General features: G+C 41.4%; 1 protein-coding gene across 3 annotated transcripts in view; it reads right to left on the bottom strand.

Moving 5' to 3' along the window:
* The window catches only part of nr3c2 (nuclear receptor subfamily 3, group C, member 2), a 321,123-nt gene that overhangs the window by 13,701 nt on the left and 289,103 nt on the right, over positions 1–18,319 (bottom strand). For all 3 annotated transcript variants that reach the window (XM_072567406.1, XM_072566818.1, XM_072567476.1), the window contains exon 8: positions 2,288–2,445. In XM_072567406.1, the coding sequence (XP_072423507.1) occupies positions 2,288–2,445 (158 nt within the window). The remainder of the gene's footprint in view (positions 1–2,287; positions 2,446–18,319) is intronic.

Below are 18,319 nucleotides of genomic sequence, written 5' to 3'. Positions count from 1 at the left end.
GGATCTCTGTGCACCAGCACACGCCCAACCTGCTGCTCACAGAGTCCGAACTGCAACATTGTACTGTCTTTCAATACAAGCTAGTAGATCAAGCAGCAGTTTTTATTGAGACAACAGGTTTTTTGAATTTAGCCACTCAGTTTGAACCAGACACTTAGATACCAAAATCAATTAAATTTAAATCTAATGGTTTTGACAACATAGGACCAATTCTATTGTAAGAAATATTGATATGTTATCAAGGGTATACAAGGAGGCAGTTGGACAAGATCCCAGGGTGAACTGCCATCTGCCAGAGCTAACAGCCCTCAGTGCTCTCTCTCTCTCTCTCTCTCTCGAGATTTCGAGAGACTAGTTTTTTTTTGTTATATGAGTGGGAATTGTACTTATTGGAACAGCATACCAACTTGTTTTATTCAGGAATAGTTTGTAGTTAAATGAGATTTATTTGGTTTGTTAATTGTTTAGTTAATTTGTTCATTGTTAGAGTTAGATAAATAAGTTATTACTTGTTGATTTTGAAGTGAGTGTCAGGGATTTATTTTACTTAACCACTAGAAGTTGCTAGAAAGCAGGTTACATCACTTTTCACCCTCTTTTTGCAGATTATAGGGTGAGGTGCTCCTCTTTAGGTGTATCGGTTTTGATTCTTGGGGTGGGGGTGGGGGGATGGGGTCAACCTCCACTTTAAAAACAATGTGCACATTGTGAGTAGTTGAAAGGTGCAAAGGGACATCATAGTTAGTCAGTTCTTTCAGCAACAATCTTGAGGACAAACACCAAAATGCTGTAAAGCTCAGAATGAATGAGGCAAAAACAAATGCTCCAGCCTGTCCTTTTACTACCTAAACAATATGTTTGCCTTTTCACCTCCTCTGTGCAGGAAGCCAGGTACGAAAGTATGCAGATTCATTATGCCAACTGTCAAACATCAGGCCAAGTGATCACAGTCTAACAAGAAAACTGAACACAAACCAGCAAGGGATTCCATGAGCCAGTGATTATTAATACATCTTTTAGTGAAAATATTGATGTTATCTCATCAGGATCTCTAAAAGCCATTTACTGCTTAAAGATTTTTATTTGCTTTATTCACTGACGCTGTTCTTTAAATAGTCGTGACTGATATTGCAAGAAGCCAGCACTTGATAATTTGGCCACCAAGGGCAATTTAAAACCAATTTAGTTTGAGCAACTTATGACAATGTAAAAGACTGTATTTTGATTTTCTGTATTTTTGTCGGTGTACTGAATTGGGAAAAGAACTGTCTTAAAAATGAAAAAGATTGAAGGATTGCTTCACTTTTTAAAAACAAGTAACCTGACATCATTGTAAGTATTGTTTACATAGCTGTTTGTTCAAGCTGAGGTGGAAACCTGGTTTGCAGATTAGCTGAAACCAAGAGGTGAGTATGAATAGAGCTATGGTAAAGCTTTGGCTGGCAGTAAGTAACTGACTGGTCTTGCACTAGTGACCAGTTATCAATGACAAAGGCCTTCTGCCTATCAACAATGTGCTTGGCTCACAGTTAGCTAACCAGCTTGGAGGTATGAATGTTCTAGCAGAAACCATAAGATCTCCACAGCACAAAAAGTTGTTCGTGCTCTGCATTAAAAAGCATTTCAAGCCCTAAGTTAGCCAGTTTATTTCCACCTTTTGGTTGCTGTAAGATGTGACTTTTAATTCATAAGTCCATAAATGGGAACCAGTCACCCTGTGCCTCCTGCAAACTCATGAAAGTATCTGGAGAAGGAACACAGACAGGCAGCTTTCTGATGAGGACAAGAATTATCTTAGCAAACTGTGTGAACAGGGACCACTGAACTGCTCGTCTTAATCTTTCCCTCTGTATGTAAGAGGTCTGTCTGTATGTATTCTTAGAAAGGAGTTTATACTGGGGCTAGGGTTTTAACTCTTAGTTATTATGTCAATAGCTTATAACTGTTTAACTGTGGCTTGAATCTATTTATTTGTCATAAATAGTAATTCTTGTTAAGTAAAAAAATCTACTTCCTATTAACCTGGGTCTAAAAGACAAGTAAATTGTGGAATTCTGTGTACTTACTATAATTTCTAAATTTCATGACAATCCCAGGGTTAGTTTCATTTTCATTGCACTATCCATGCTGGGTGTAACAACTTAGTGATCTAAGGTTAAATCTCACTCTCAGTGAATATCGTTTTAATGTTGGTCTCAACGTTTGCTGCAAAAACAAAATTTAGCCCAAGGCTCAGAAATGTTTGGTAATATGTATAGTTAGACAGTGATACTTTCTTAAAACTTACCTCATGCATACTGTCAAGGACTTTGGTCAACTGATAAAACCGTTGCCAGTTTTGTCCAGAATTATTTTCATTTCTTGCTATAACTCTCCTCAACTCCTTGATATAGTTCAATCTCATTTCGTCAAATGCAGTTTGACTTTTCAGGCCATCTTTTGGAACTGTGTAATGCAAATACAAACATTCTGCCAATTAGTGCATCATTTTTCAAAAACTTAAAATTCACTTAACTCCTAACAAATCCCATTACATTGCTGCCCTTAGATCAACAAAAAAAAAACAAGAGGTTAGACACTGAATTTTAATGTTTAAGGTTTTCACTGTAAAACACCAGTGCTGAGTTATTGATTGATGGGAATTTTCCAGATTATCATGTTTATTTAGGCAGTGTAATTCTGTTGCATAATCAAAGATTCTGTGATCCCCTTTTCAATAGTGATTCATTCAGTAGTAACAAGAAGAAATGCAAACTGTTCAGTTCTTAGAGAGATAGATCAGTATAACAGCATTAGACAGATCTTCAAAGAATTTTCTAATACTTGCACAAATTTTCAAAGCAATTTCTAAATCTTGCCTCTAACTTAAGAGATGTAAAAGTCCCAACAATGGGAGACTTCCTAGAATTCTTGATTTATTTTCTAATACGGTAAGCATCCACAAAAATGCTCCAAAGATTCTGAACTGGAATAAATACTGATTTACAAAGGAGTGACTGACAGCTTTGTGAATTGATGGAACCCTGACTCTATCACACCTGTCATTTGCTTAACATACCTAACATATCAGGAGTCAGCCCTATTGGGATAATATAGGATCCACTCTCATTCCATCAGCAGAAATTAGGAATTGGCCTCTGTCCAATCAGTACAAGCTAGGGATGAATCACCTCTCAGCAGGACAAGTTGGAATGACTCATTGTGCCACCAAGGCAAACTGGAACATAGGGATATAACAACAGAGGCAGTCCACGCAGTCCACTATAAGGCCTGTCAACCACACTATTCTGAAATGTAAGGTCATGCTTGGCAGCACTATTCTAAAAGGTTTCACTGCATGAAGACTGCTCTGAAGTGAAAACATGTTCTGAGAAAGCACTTTAAATGGGGAAACACTGCATATGTATCAGTCTTACACCAGCCTCCATTACGGGTGAATCTATAGCCAGTTATTTGGTTGTGCATTGGATAGATTTTCCTTTTACTGTTAGGTTGATTCCAGATCACATTATTTTTTACTTTCATTTTCCCTCCTTTCCTCTCTTCATGATAGAGGATTGGTATACAAATGCTGGAACTTTCCAGTATCTCATGCTTTTAGCCATTCTTCAAGACAGTAATCACTGACACTGTATTCCACCACAGAGATCATCACAGTTAATTGCATTTCTGTCCTCCTCCATATCTCTGTCAAGGATCACTTGATAATGGTCAAGAGCATGATCAATCCTCTTCTCTGTAATCCAGAGGCAGTGAGGTTAAAATTGTGTCCCAGTTATCTAGCTGCGATCAGCTGGTTGAGGAAACAAAATGAGAACATTTGGACTGCATACCTTAGTGCAAAGGTTTTCACTCATTTTTGATTAAGAACCACAATTCCAAGCAGTGGCTTGCTTGAAGAGTGTCTTCACTTGAACACATTGTCTTTCTTTGTAAATGGTCATAAATTCAGCTTTTAAGGAGGAAAAGGTTTAATAGAACAGGGCTAACATCTGGTAAATAAAATAACTAACCGTGTAGTGCAGAGCTTTCCATTGTATTAAGTATATTATCTAGGAAATGATCAGCAAATCAAGGAGGGCAATACTGGCATACAAGTTTGCTGAATTGATTTAGTTAGCTGAATTATTAAAGTTGTCAAAGGTCTCTGATTCATTAGTTTTCCAATAGTAATCCTTATGATGATACATGTGGAACAAGAGCATTGCCACAGATTTATTTGGAATAGCCTGTTGCAGTGCTAATGGTTCTCTGCATTATGAGAGTGTTCAGATGAAACTCCCTCACTATATTCAATGTTTTGAGATCATGGAGTAAGTTAGGTGTTGTCAGTTCATAGTAGGGTGACTTGAGAAAATTGTAACTCAGTCTGATCACTGCAGAAAATATGAATTTGTAAGGGGGTGGGTGGAGAAAAATTAACAAGGATAGGACTATTGTTAAACAGACACAAAAAATGCTGCTGATAAACAGTAGGTCTAGCAGCTTCTCTGGGGATGGGGAGGAGGAGGAAGAGAGAGAGAGAGAGAGAGAGAGAGAGACAGACAGACAGACAGACAGACAGACAGGGTTAGCATTTTGAGACCACAACAGTCTTTGTCTCTTAGAGTCATATGGACTCAAGACATTAACTCTGTTCCTCTCTCCATAGATGCTGCCAGACCTTCTTCCAACCATTTGTTTCAGATTTCCAGCATTGGCAGTATTTTACTTTTTTAATAATATTATTGCTAGACTTGGTAAACCATTATCAAGGTTTGATTCGATTCTGTGTACAATTATCAGAAATGTTATAATTGGGTTCGAGGAGTTTAGGTCATGAAAACTCCACTGCTGTAAGGGTGATTTACTCTCCTATTTATGCTTTCTAGATATGATATGATCTAGTATTCATTATTAAACTACAGACAGAATATCTGCTTTGTGACATGTACATTTACCCCATTGCCAAATGTAGGCAGCTGTAATACTTTTCTTTGGATCTAAGTGCAATATATACTGTCCACAGAACTTGAATCTAATGAAATTGAGGATGCTCTGCGATAATATTGATATTGATTTCTAACTGTGCACTTGTGAATTCAGTATCAGTAGTTTTTCAGATTACGTTTTGTCCTGGAATTGTTTGAGTTTGAAACACTATGAGCTCAATTTGTTTCCTGCCAGGAAGAAGATCCTGAAGCCCATTTTATAGGGATAAGGAAAGCAAGCAAGGCATGTGACAAGAGGACAACCTGCTGCTACCCATTGCTAACAGTTAAAATCCTTGTTCTCAACCGGGACATTCCTCGATTCTGTGTTCCTTGCAGAATGCAGACTTGGCCAGAGAATTGGGAACCTATTGCCAACCTGCACTCCCCTAATGTACAACATTTTCTGAGAAATGTGAACATCTCTTACTAATGAGATGTTTACAACAGTGAGAGCAAGGGGAAGGGGGAATTATCCAAATTTTCTCTCGTGGAGAAAAGTCTTACTTGCAGCCAGCCTATATTTTGGATGTTTGCTGCGCACCATTTTCTGAGTATAAATTTGTTTTTAAAAAAATCACACTGTATCTAATGGTCTTATTAGATGAGGCCATCATCAGTTACTCAGTCAGAAATCCATCATAAATTCAATTTACTTCTAAATAATCATCAATCACAACACAAAGATAAATAAATGTAAATGATTGCTTATTCCTATAACCCTCTCCTGGTCTATTTTGCATTTGTTCTGTCGTTCCTCTTCTTTCTATAAACTTTCATCTTGTTCTCCTGCTTCTTGTTTTAATCTGCTAGTTTTTCAACAGTTTGCAATCCTGGTAAATCTTTTCTTCATGGTTCGCAGTCATTGATCTTCTGCATTTCACATATGGACAGAATATCTGCTTTGTGACATGTACATTTACCCCACTGCCAAATGTAGGCAGCTGTAATTTCTTAGATCCAAAGAAAAGAAAATACAGCTGCCTACATTTGGCAATGGGGTAAATGTACATGTCACAAAGCAGATATTCTGTCTTATGTGAAATGCAGAAGATCAACAGACACATTTCAAGCTTTCTTGTGTGTTCTCATGAACATTGACAACTTCCACACAAAAAAATGCACTATTTAGTTGAAGCAGTTTGGTTGTTATGATCGTTTGCTTTTGAGGATCAATTTCACAGCCCGTGTGTATCTGATTTGGAGGTGCTGGTGTTAGACTGGGGTGGACAAAGTTAAGAATCACAGAACACTAGGTTATAGTCCAACAGGTTTATTTGGAGACACTAGCTTTCGAAGCGCTGCTTCTTCTTCTGTGCAGTGTGCTAATTTATAGTAGAAGCAGGAATATGGTATTGATCAAAACAGTAGAACTATATGTCTAATCATTCTTTATTGTTTGAACATTAAAATGCAGTATCACAGCTCATTCTCAGTTCATCCACTGTTGTCTAGACCAGAGGAACATTTGATACACTTTGAGTTTCAGAGTCCAGGATCCCATTTTTGAACAGATCTGTACGCTATGGCTTTGATTCCTGTTGTTACACCTACTGCACTTTCTCTGAGTGATCAAGGAGTTTCACTTCACTTTCCCCCGGAGATAGAGTCATAGAGATGTACAACATGGAAACAGACCCTTCGGTCCAACCCATCCATGCCGACCAGATATCCCAACCCAATCTAGTCCCATCTGCCAGCACCTGGCCCATATCCCTCCAAACCCTTCCTTTTCATATACCCATCCAAATGCCTCTTAAATGTTGCAATTGTACCAGCCTCCAATGCTTCCTCTGGCAGCTCATTCCATACACGTACCACCCTCTGTGTGAAAACATTGCCCCGTAGGTCTCTTTTATATATTTCCTCTATCACCCTAAACCTATACCCTCTAGTTCTGGACTCCCCCACCCCAGGGAAAAGACTTTGACTATTTACCCTATCCATGCCCCTCATAATTTTATAAACGTCTATAAGGTCACCCCTCAGCCTCCGACGCTCCAGGGAAAACAGTCCCAGCCTGTTCAGCCTCTCCCTATAGCTCAAATCCTCTGACCCTGGCAACATCCTTGTAAATTTTTTCTGAACCCTTTCAAGTTTCACAACAACTTTCCAATAGGAAGGAGACCAGAATTGCATGCAATATTCCAACAGCAGCCTAACCAATGTCTTGCACAGCCGCAATATGACCTCCCAACTCCTGTACTCAATACTCTGACCAATAAAGGAAAGCATACCAAATGCCTTCTTCACTATCCTACCTACCTGTGACTCCATTTTCAAGGAGCTATGAACCTGCACTCCAAGGTCTCTTTGTTCAGCAACACTCCCTAGGACCTTACTATTAAGTGTATAAGTCCTGCTAAGATTTGCTTTCCCAAAATGCAGCACCTCGCATTTATCTGAATTAAACTCCATCTGCCACTTCTCAGCCCATTGGCCCATATGGTCAAGATCCTGTTGTAATCTGAGGTAACCCTCTTCGCTGTCCACTACACATCCAATTTTGGTGTCATCTGCAAACTTACTAACTGTACCTCTTATGCTCGCATCCAAATCATTTATGTAAATGACAAAAAGTAGGGGACCCAGCACCGATCCTTGTGGCACGCCACTGGTCACAGGCCTCCAGTCTGAAAAACAACCCTCCACCACCACCCTCTGTCTTCTACCTTTGAGCCAGTTCTGTATCCAAATGGCTAGTTCACCCTGGACTCCATGAGATCTAACCTTGCTAATCAGTCCATATAGATCACATCATCTGCCCTCATCAATCCTCTTTGTTACTTCCTCAAACACTCAATCAAGTTTGTGAGACATGATTTCTCACACACAAAACCATGTTGGCTATCCCTAATCAGTCCTTGCCTTTCCAAATGCATGTACATCCTGTCCCTCAGGCTTCCCTCCAACAACTTGCCCACCACCGAGGTCAGGCTCACTGGTCTATAGTTCCCTGGCTTGTCCTTATTACCATTCTTAAACAGTGGCACCACGTTAGCCAACCTCCAGTCTTCCTGCACCTCACCTGTGACTATCGATGACACAAATATCTCAGCAAGAGGCCCAGCAATCACTTCTCTAGCTTCCCACAGAGTTCTAGAGTACATCTGATCAGGTCCTGGGGATTTATCCACCTTTACCTGTTTCAAGATATCCAGCATTTCCTCCTCTGTAATATGGACATTTTGCAAGGTGTCACCATCTATTTCCCTACAGTCTATATCTTCCATATCCTTTTCCACAGTAAATACTGATGCAAAATACTCGTTTAGTATCTCCCCCATTTTCTGCGGCTCCACACAAAGGCCGCCTTGCTGATCTTTGAGGGGCTCTATTCTCTCCATAGTTACCCTTTTGTCCTTAATGTATTTGTAAAAACTCTTTGGATTCTCCTTAATTCTATTTGCCAAAGCTATCTCATGTCCCTGTTTTGCGCTCCCGATTTCCCTCTTAAGTATACTCCTACTGTCTTTATACTCTTCTAAGGATTCACTTGATCTATCCTGTCTGTAACTGACATATGCTTCCTTCTTTTTCTTAACCAACCCTCAATTTCTTTAGTCATCCAGCATTCCCTGTACCTACCAGTCTTTCCTTTCACCCTGACAGGAATATACTTTCTCTGGATTCTCATTATCTCATTCCTGAAGGCTTCCCTTTTCCAGCCATCCCTTTACCTGCGAACATCTGCCCCCAATCAGCTTTTGAAAGTTCTTGCCTAATACTGTCACAAAATTGGCTTTTCTCCAATTTACAACTTCAACTTTTAGATCTGGTCTATCCTTTTCCATCATTATTTTAAATCTAATAGAAGTATGGTTGCTGGCCCCAAAATGCTCCCCCCACTGACACCTCAGTCACCTGCCCTGCCTTATTTCCCAAGAGTAAGTCAAGTTTTGCACCTTCTCTAGTAGGTACATCCACATACTGAATCAGAAAATTGTCTTGTACACACTTAGGAAATTCCTCTCCATCTGAACCTTTAACACTATGGCAGTCCCAGTCTATGTTTGGAAAGTTAAAATCCCCTACCGTAACCACCCTATTTTTCTTACAGATAGCTGAGATCTCCTTCCAAGTTTGTTTCTCAATTTTCCTCTGACTATTAGGGGGTCTATAATACAATCACAATAAGGTTATCATCCCTTTCTTATTTCTCAGTTCCATCCAAATAACTTCCCTGGATGTATTTCTGGGAATATCCTCCCTCAGCACAGCTGTAATGGTCTCCCTTATCAAAAATGCCACTCCCCCTCCTCTCTTGCTTCCCTTTCTATCTTTCCTGTAGCATTTGTATCCTGGAATGTTAAGCTGCCATCCCTGAGCCATGTTTCTGTAATTGCTATGATATCCCAGCCCCATGTTCCTAACCATGCCCTGAGTTCACCTGCCTTCCCTGTTAGGCCCCTTGCATCGAAATAAATGCAGTTTAATTTATTTGTCCTACCTCGTCCCTGCCTGCCCTGACTGTTTGACTCGCTTCTGTTCTCAACTGTATCAGTCTCAGATTGATCTCTTTCCTCACTATCTCCCTGGGTCCCACCCCTCCCATCTTACTAATTTAAATCCTCCCGAGCAGCTCTAGCAAATCTCCCTGACAGTATATTAGTCCCCTTTCAATTTAGGTGCAATCCGTCCTTCTTGTACAGGTCACTTCTACCCCGAAAGAGATTCCAATCTTAATACAAATTCAATATAACAGCCAGGGCAATGGCTTCACTAAAAAATAGCTGGTTATATTGTTTAGTACTGGATGAATAACCAAAAGGAACTTGGCATGGAGGGTATGGAATCTTCAACGATTACAAGTCCCAGGGTGGAGGGTGAATGGGACACCGAAACACAGACCTATGGAGGCATTTCGGCTGGTCCCAGAAGCCCGCCTTGATCCCTCAACATGAACACAGTGTTGGTGGTGCTGTTTCGGGGGGGAATGAGGTTGGAAAGGAAATGGTTGGGAACCAATAAGCCCCAAGCACCATCCCTCTCGAAGCCCTTATCCTGGGTACTGTCTCTCAGGGTCACTGTTTAATTTGCTGGAATCCATTTTCCTTATACTATTTTGAGAATGGTGTCTTAAAACAAGCATGAGGCTCCTGACTTAGTAAATCACCCAACCATACCTGTGGAAACCTCAGTCCTTCCTAATCCAATTTTGCATTTGCTGTTGTGCTTCATTTGGATATTTTGTGACATACTCTGAACATACATACAAACATATGAATTATGATCAGGAGAAGATTATTTGGCTCCTAAAGCCTGCTCCATCAATCAATAAGATCATGACTGATTTGATTGTGATCTCAACTCCATATTTCCACCTTGCCCAGTAACATTTTAGCTCTTTGTTAGTCAAGGTGGACATTTTCCTACTTTATACTCCATCTGTAAATAATTTGTTAACTACGTAACCTTAGTTAACTGCTTAAATATGCAATCTATTTACATCCTTTTGCAGACTCCTCATGTCCTCTTCACAACCTATTTTCTTATCTATTTTAGTTCATAAAGTAATTTAGTAACCATACACTCAGTTCTTTCATCCAGAACATTGATATGAATTGTATATAGGTGAGGCCCAGCAATAATTCCTATGGCTAACCATTGCGCATTTAAGCCTACTGTCTGTTTCCTGTTTGCTAACCAATCCTCCACACATGCTTATACATTACTCCCTGCACAAAATCTTGGAACTTGAAATGGATGGTATGGAAACAAGTGAAATAAGTAAAGGTCAAAGCATAAAACGGGACCCCCAAATTACCAGAACTAAACCTTTTGTTTAGCCTCAGTGCATGAGGAGAAAGCAACTTTGGTTAACAACCGGGAAAGAAAGTATACACCTGGAGTTTTAGCAGTTTGTTAAATGCAAAATGCAATTTATTGCCAAAGAAAATCTTCCCTTTCAGCAACAATTTTTAAAGTAACACAATTGTTTACATGCTCAGGTTAAACATGTTGCTATCAACTAAGTGCAAACTCATTCATTGCTATGAATTAAGTCTGCCGTTCTTCAGCTATTTTTAAAGTTCATAATCTAGTCGGTGCCTCTCTGATGTGAGGATAAATTCTTCTCATTTCCAGAGCATGCAATGCACTTATCCCTTGTGCTATAATTATCTCAGAAGAGTAGTGGTGAGACACAGGCCAATGTCAAATTCTCACACCAAGGGCGTGAATGATACCCATTGAAATTATACATAGGGAACATGCTTTTATACAATCTTATTGAGATATACCATATATATGCAGGAGCTGCAGCAGCAAACTAAAGAACATGCAAACCATTTGAAACAGAAACTCAGCCTTCCACAATCTCGCAAATACCCTGGAGCATATTGGAAAATGGTATATATTAATCCAAACAATTGTATCCGCCAGTGTAGTCTGGTAATCCCTAGGTGCACACTGACAGACTTAATTTTCTTATGATATAACTGGACTGAGCACAGATGGCAGAGTTGCTTGTTCCTTAGACTATTTTCTAAATGGAGGAAGACTTCAGAAATCTAAAGAACAAAGAGATACAGGAGTCCTAGTGCAGAATTCTCTTCAGGTGACATGCAGGTTTAATTTTGAACCCTGTATCTAAGGAAGGATGTGATGGCATTGGAGACAGTCAAGCAAGACCGTGGGGGTGAAGGGCTTGTCAAAGAGGAGCTGTTGAGGATTCTGGGTCCATACTCGATGGAGTTTTGAAAGATGAGGGGGGATCTGACTGAAGCTTACAGAATACTGAGAGGCCCAGAGAGAGTGGATGTTTCCACTAATAGAAGAGAAACTAGGATCTGAGCAAACAGCCTCAGAATGAAAGGATGACCCTTTACAACTGAGATATAGAATGATATAGAATCCCGACAGTCACCATTTGGCCTGACAAGTCTGCATTCCACCATCTGAAGAGCATCCCATCCAGACCCATTCCTCTCCCTTACACCCCCACCATGGCCAATGCACCTAATCTAAACATCATTGAACACTAAGCTGTGTAAAACTCTGGGGTATTGCATACAGTTCTGGTCACTGCATTATCGGAAGGATGTGGAAGCTTTGGAAAAGGTTCAGAAGAGATTTACTAGGATGTTGCCTGGTATGGAGGGAAGGTTTTATGAAGAAAGGCTGAGGGACTTGAGGCTGTTTTCATTAGAGAGAAGGTTGAGAGGTGACTTAATTGAGACATATAAGATAACCAGAGGGTTAAATAGGGTTGACAGTTGAAGCCTTTTTCCCCGGGTGGTGATGGCTAGCACAAGGGCACATAGCTTTAAATTGAGGGGTGGCAGATATAGGACAGATATCAGAGGTAGCTTCTTTACTCAGAGATTAGTAGGGGTGTAGAACGGCTTGCCTGCAACAGTAGTAGACTTGCCAACTTTAAGAGCATTTAAATGGTCATCGGATAGACATATGGATGAAAATGGAATAATGTAGGTTAAATGGGTTTCAGATTAGTTTCACAGATTGGTGCAACATTGAGGGTCAAAGGCCTGTAATGTGCTGAAATGTTCCATGTTCTATGGGCAATAAACATGGCCAATCCACCTAACTTTGGACTGTGGAAGGAAACCAGAGCACCCAGCAGAAACCATGCAGACAAGGGGAAAATGTACAAACTCCACACAGTCACCCAATGGTGGAATCGAACCTGGGTCCCTGGCACTGTGAGGCAGCAGTGCTAACCACTGTGCCACCATGCCATCCCAGCTGAGATAAGGAGGAATTTCTTCAGCCAGACAGCGGTTAATCTATGGAACTCATTGCTAGTCATCAAATGTATTTAAGACATGATTGTGAGGGTTGAGAAACTTATCAGCCATGATCAATTGGTTCAGTAGTCTCAATGGGCCAATTGGTCTCATTCTGCTCCTTTATCTATAGTCAATATGCTACACTAGTACAAACCCAACAACACTTATTCACCCCTCCAAGTCACTACCATTCAGACTTTTTCTGACTTTCAGAAGGCTTTTCCACATGATTCTAAAATCAGATTTCATTTCAGTTGTGGTGGAGGTAGTTTCTGATTCACAGTACAATCTTTTCTAATACGCTTCTCATGTTATTTGCTTTCAAGTTTCAGCAGTGAACCTGGACACCAGTAAATAGAATGAAGTGTTGTAATTCGTACATAGGACATGCTATTATGGTAATTGCTTTGAATCAATATTGGTTTTGTTCAAGTTTTTTGATGTGGTAGGTATTGTCCAATATTGGAAGAAATTTCATTGCAAGTACTGCAGGGATATACTGGAGAATTCTGAAAGTTGTAACAGCTGTTCTTTCATAATAATTATTTCTGATTCTGGAGAAGAGAATTGTATTAATATACAGGTATATGCATATATACTAAATTTATACACATCTTTGCATAAGGATTTTTAAATGCAAGTGGAAATTCAATTTACCTGTAATATTGTCCTAATTGTTGGAATAAGATACTTGTTTCTTCCTCTGTTTTGCATCCAATGTCTTCTTTTCCAGGTCGATGATAAGTTTATTTGTTGATGGGAAGCTTTCAACAAGTTGTTTGCTTGAACAACTGCTGTTTAGCTACTCTAATTCAACAGTCTAATGAATATTCAGTCACACAGGACACTATCATCCTTTGGATCCTAGTGTTATTCATCTATTTATTGAAGGACAATGTCTCGATTTGTGTTGGTAGCAACAGGGAATTGCTGTCAAGTGCACACCTTCAGAAAATCACTAATACAACATATTACAATCGAAAGAAGGTCTATAACAAAGACTACAATATAGAATCTATTGCTAATGTAATTTTGGAGATTTTTCAGCCTCATTAAATTTAATCCAGGCTTTCCAAACCAAGGAAGTGTCATTCGATTGGCTAATGGGAAACGACTGGGCAGATGAACTTCTAAATTTCTCTTTGAAGAGAGTTTGCCATGGACAGGCTGAACTGAATGGCCTTCTTTGGGCTGTAATATTCGATGTTCCGAAATCAGTTTGATGGCACACATTAAAGCCAACTTCAAATATGACTTACACCTTACAGAGTACACCATGTAACTAGCAGTGTTCTTGAAGGTAACTGGATTAGGTCTCTTCCCTTCAGAAGAAATAGCTGGTTTAATTGGTATTTCAAAGCTTGTGGCAACACTATGTTATGACTGTATTGAAGCTGTCAGAATTTTAGAACTAGAACCAATTTATTATTCTTTCTAATTCTAATCTTTGCAATGTTATTTGCCACAAAATTGCTGCTATTATTAATTGTTCAGATAATTTTATAAGATTGATGCCAATGTTCCTGTAAAACATTTATAGTACTTCCCAGCATAACCTACAGGTGCAAATAAACAGATTTAGGCATATGTGACAAACAACTGGCTGCCAGATCTGATGGGACCAAATTTTATGAAAACAGTCTCCAAGATCATTCTGGGAAGAAAGACAATCCTCAGTTACCTTTGACCATCAGCAATTGTTTCTTAAACCCTTCTCCACTGATTTTCTACCTTAAATTTAGCAATATGACAAGAACATGTTTTCATTAAGATAGGGATCATCAATTTAATTGTTTTCAACAAATGTCCTTTCCGACAAGTGTTCATTCTCCTCAGCTCCCATTCTAGCCCAAAACCCTCACCTTACCTGTTGATCTTCTATTGCCTCACATGCCATCTCTGAGCTTATCTTTTCCATCAGATCCATCTCTTGCTCCTCCTCCATATATTTCTTACCATCTGGTTTCCCATCCTAGCCCTGACACTACCTGCCATTATAAATGGCTTTCCCTATTTAGCCCCTAGGCAACTCCCTTCCAAAAACGCGATAGTCACCCCTTTACCTTTAAAAATATCACCTACTGCCCTTAAACTTTTTTTTGCCTATTTAAACTCGTTGATGGTCTTGCCTCTCTCTAAATATTTATCCTCATGTGCTACAGCTCCTCCAACTGAGTTCTTCATCCTTCTGTCTGTAATCGCCTGTGCATATGTCCGAACTTCACCATCAGACTCCTAGGCTGTACACTCTGTATTTCTTTCCCCAAGACCTTTGCCTCAAAAACTCTGGGCCAGACTTTTGTCCCAGAACAAACAAGGTGATAATGGGAATTAATGACACCACGAAAGCTTTGACTACAAAAGTTAATTTCATCTAATTTGCTGACTTTGTATGGCCTTTGCCTGCTTTGGGAGGCCCTAGGATCACAATAACTTGGGCACCACTTCGGAGGTTGGGATTGTCTTTGTGACCCCTATGGAGAATTTGAATCTCCTCCTCATTGGCCATTTCCAATTGCAGTTCTGGATTTTGGAAGCCCTAAAACTACTTAGCAATAACACTGCCCACAGGTATCAGTTAAGCTATTGTGCAAAAGCTTATGTTGCAGACAAGTAATTTCAGTGGGGTAGTAGGGCATATAGAATCAGAGAATCATACAGTACAAAAGTGGCCCTTCAGCCCACTAAGTCCACACTGACAAAAACTTTCTAAATATACACTAGTCCACATAGCGGTACATGGCCCATAACCTTGAATGTTACAATGTTTCAAGTGTTCACTCAAGCACGTTTTAAAGGTGGTGAGGTTTTCTACCTCAACTATCCTGCCAGATAGCACATTTCAAATTCCCATCACCAGTTTGGATGGAAACATTTTTCTTTAAATCAACTCCAAATCTCCTAACTTTTACCTTAAAATGACATCACTTTGTTATTGGTCCTTCAACGAAGGGGAAGATCTGTTTCCTATCCATTCTACTACTGGATTAGTGGTGCTAGAAGAGCACAGCAGTTCAGGCAGCATCCAAGGAGCAGCGAAATCGACGTTTCGGGCAAAAGCCCTTCATCAGGAATAAAGGCAGTGAGCCTGAAGCGTGGAGAGATAAGCTAGAGGAGGGTGGGGGTGGGGAGAGAGTAGCATAGAGTACAATGGGTGAGTGGGGGAGGAGATGAAGGTGATAGGTCAAGGAGGAGAAGGTGGAGTGGATAGGTGGGAAAGGAGCTAGGCAGGTCGGACAAGTCCGGACAAGTCAAGGAGACAGTGCTGAGTTGGAAGTTTGAAACTAGGATGAGGTGGGGGAAGGGGAAATGAGGAAGCTGTTCAAGTCCACACTGATGCCCTTGGGTTGAAGTGTTCCGAGGCGGAAGATGAGGCGTTCTTCCTCCAGGCGTCTGGTGGTGAGGGAGCGGCGGTGAAGGAGGCCCAGGACCTCCATGTCCTCGGCAGAGTGGGAAGGGGAGTTGAAATGTTGGGCCACGGGGCGGTTTGGTTGATTGGTGCGGGTGTCTCGGAGATGTTCCTTAAAGCGCTCTGCTAGGAGGCGCCCAGACTCCACAATGTAGAGGAGACCACATTGGGAGCAACGGATACAATAAATGATATTAGTGGATGTGCAAGTAAAACTTTGATGGATGTGGAAGACTCCTTTAGGGCCTTGGATAGAGGTGAGGGAGGAGGTGTGGGCACAGGTTTTACAGTTCCTGCGGTGGCAGGGGAAAGTGCCAGGATGGGAGGGTTGGCCGTAGGGGGGTGTGGACCTGACCAGGTAGTCACGGAGGGAACGGTCTTTGCGGAAGGTGGAAAGGGGTGGGGAGGGAAATATATCTCTGGTGGTGGGGTCTTTTTGGAGGTGGCGGAAATGTCGGCGGATGATTTGGTTTATGCGAAGGTTTATAGTGTGGAAGGTGAGCATCAGGGGTGTTCTGTCCTTGTTATGGTTGGAGGGGTGGAGTCTGAGGGGGGAGGTGCGGGATGTGGACGAGATGCGTTGGAGGGCATCTTTAACCACGTGGGAAGGGAAATTGCGGTCTCTAAAGAAGGAGGCCATCTGGTGTGTTCTGCGGTGGAACTGGTCCTCCTGGGAGCAGATATGGCGGAGGCGGAGAAATTGGGAATACGGGATGGCATTTTTGCAAGAGGTAGGGTGGGAAGAGGTGTAATCCAGGTAGCTGTGGGAGTCGGTGGGTTTGTAAAAAATGTCAGTGTCAAGTCGGTCGTCACTAATGGAGATGGAGAGGTCTAGGAAGGGGAGCGAGGTGTCAGAGATGGTCTAGGTAAATTTAAGGTCAGGGTGGAATGTGTTGGTGAAGTTGATGAATTGCTCAACCTCCTTGCGGGAGCACGAGGTGGCGCCAATGCAGTCATCAATGTAGCGGAGGAAGAGGTGGGGAGTGGTGCCGGTGTAATTACAGAAGATCAACTGTTCTACATAGCCAACAAAGAGACAGGCATAGCTGGAGCCCATACATGTGCCCATGGCTACCCCTACCAGGCTCCCATCCTGGCACTTTCCCCTGCCACCGCATGAACTGTAAAACCTGTGCCCACACCTCCTCCCTCACCTCTATCCAAGGCCCTAAAGGAGCCTTCCACATCCATCAAAGTTTTACCTGCACATCCACCAATATCATTTATTGTATCAGTTGCTCCCGATGTGGTCTCCTCTACATTGGGGAGACTGGGCGCCTCCTAGCAGAGCACTTTAGGGAACATCTCCGAGACACCCGCACCAATCAACCAAACCGCCCCGTGGCCCAACATTTCAACTCCCCTTCCCACTCTGCTAAGGACATGGAGGTCCTGGGCCTCCTTCACCACCGCTCCCTCACCACCAGACGCCTGGAGGAAGAACGCCTCATCTTCCGCCTCGGAACACTTCAACCCCAGGGCATCAATGTGGACTTCAACAGCTTCCTCATTTCCCCTTCCCCCACCTCATCCTAGTTTCAAACTTCCAGCTCAGCACTGTCCCCTTGACTTGTCCGACCTGCCTAGCTCCTTTTCCACCTATTCACTCCACCCTCTCCTCCTTGACCTATCACCTTCATCTCCTCCCCCATTCACCCATTGTACTCTATGCTACTCTCTCCACACCCCCACCCTCCTCTAGTTTATCTCTCCACGCTTCAGGCTCACTGCCTTTATTCCTGATGAAGGGCTTTTGCCCGAAACGTCGATTTCGCTGCTCCTTGGATGCTGCCTGAACTGCTGTGCTCTTCCAGCACCACTAATCCAGTATTTGGTTTTCAGCATCTGCAGTTATTGTTTTTACTTTCCTATCCATTCTGTTTATGTCCCTCTTTATCTTATATAACTCAATCAAGTCCCCTTTAATTACTCTGCGCTCTAAGAAAAACAACCCAAACTTATCCAACCTGTCTTCATAGCTAAACTGCTTCATCCCAGACAACATACTGGTGAATCTCTTTGCACCCCATCCAGTGCAGTCACATTCTTCCTATCATAGTGATCAGAACTGCACACAGTACTCCTACTGTGGCCTAATGAAAGTGCTTACTACTCCAGTATAACCTTCCTGCTTTTATAATCTATGGCACCAACTGATAAAGGCAAATGTCCCTTATTCCTCCTTAACT

This window comes from Chiloscyllium punctatum, chromosome 1, assembly GCF_047496795.1.
Source record: "Chiloscyllium punctatum isolate Juve2018m chromosome 1, sChiPun1.3, whole genome shotgun sequence".
Lineage (NCBI taxonomy): Eukaryota > Metazoa > Chordata > Chondrichthyes > Orectolobiformes > Hemiscylliidae > Chiloscyllium > Chiloscyllium punctatum.
This window is presented reverse-complemented; position numbering and strand designations above follow the sequence as displayed.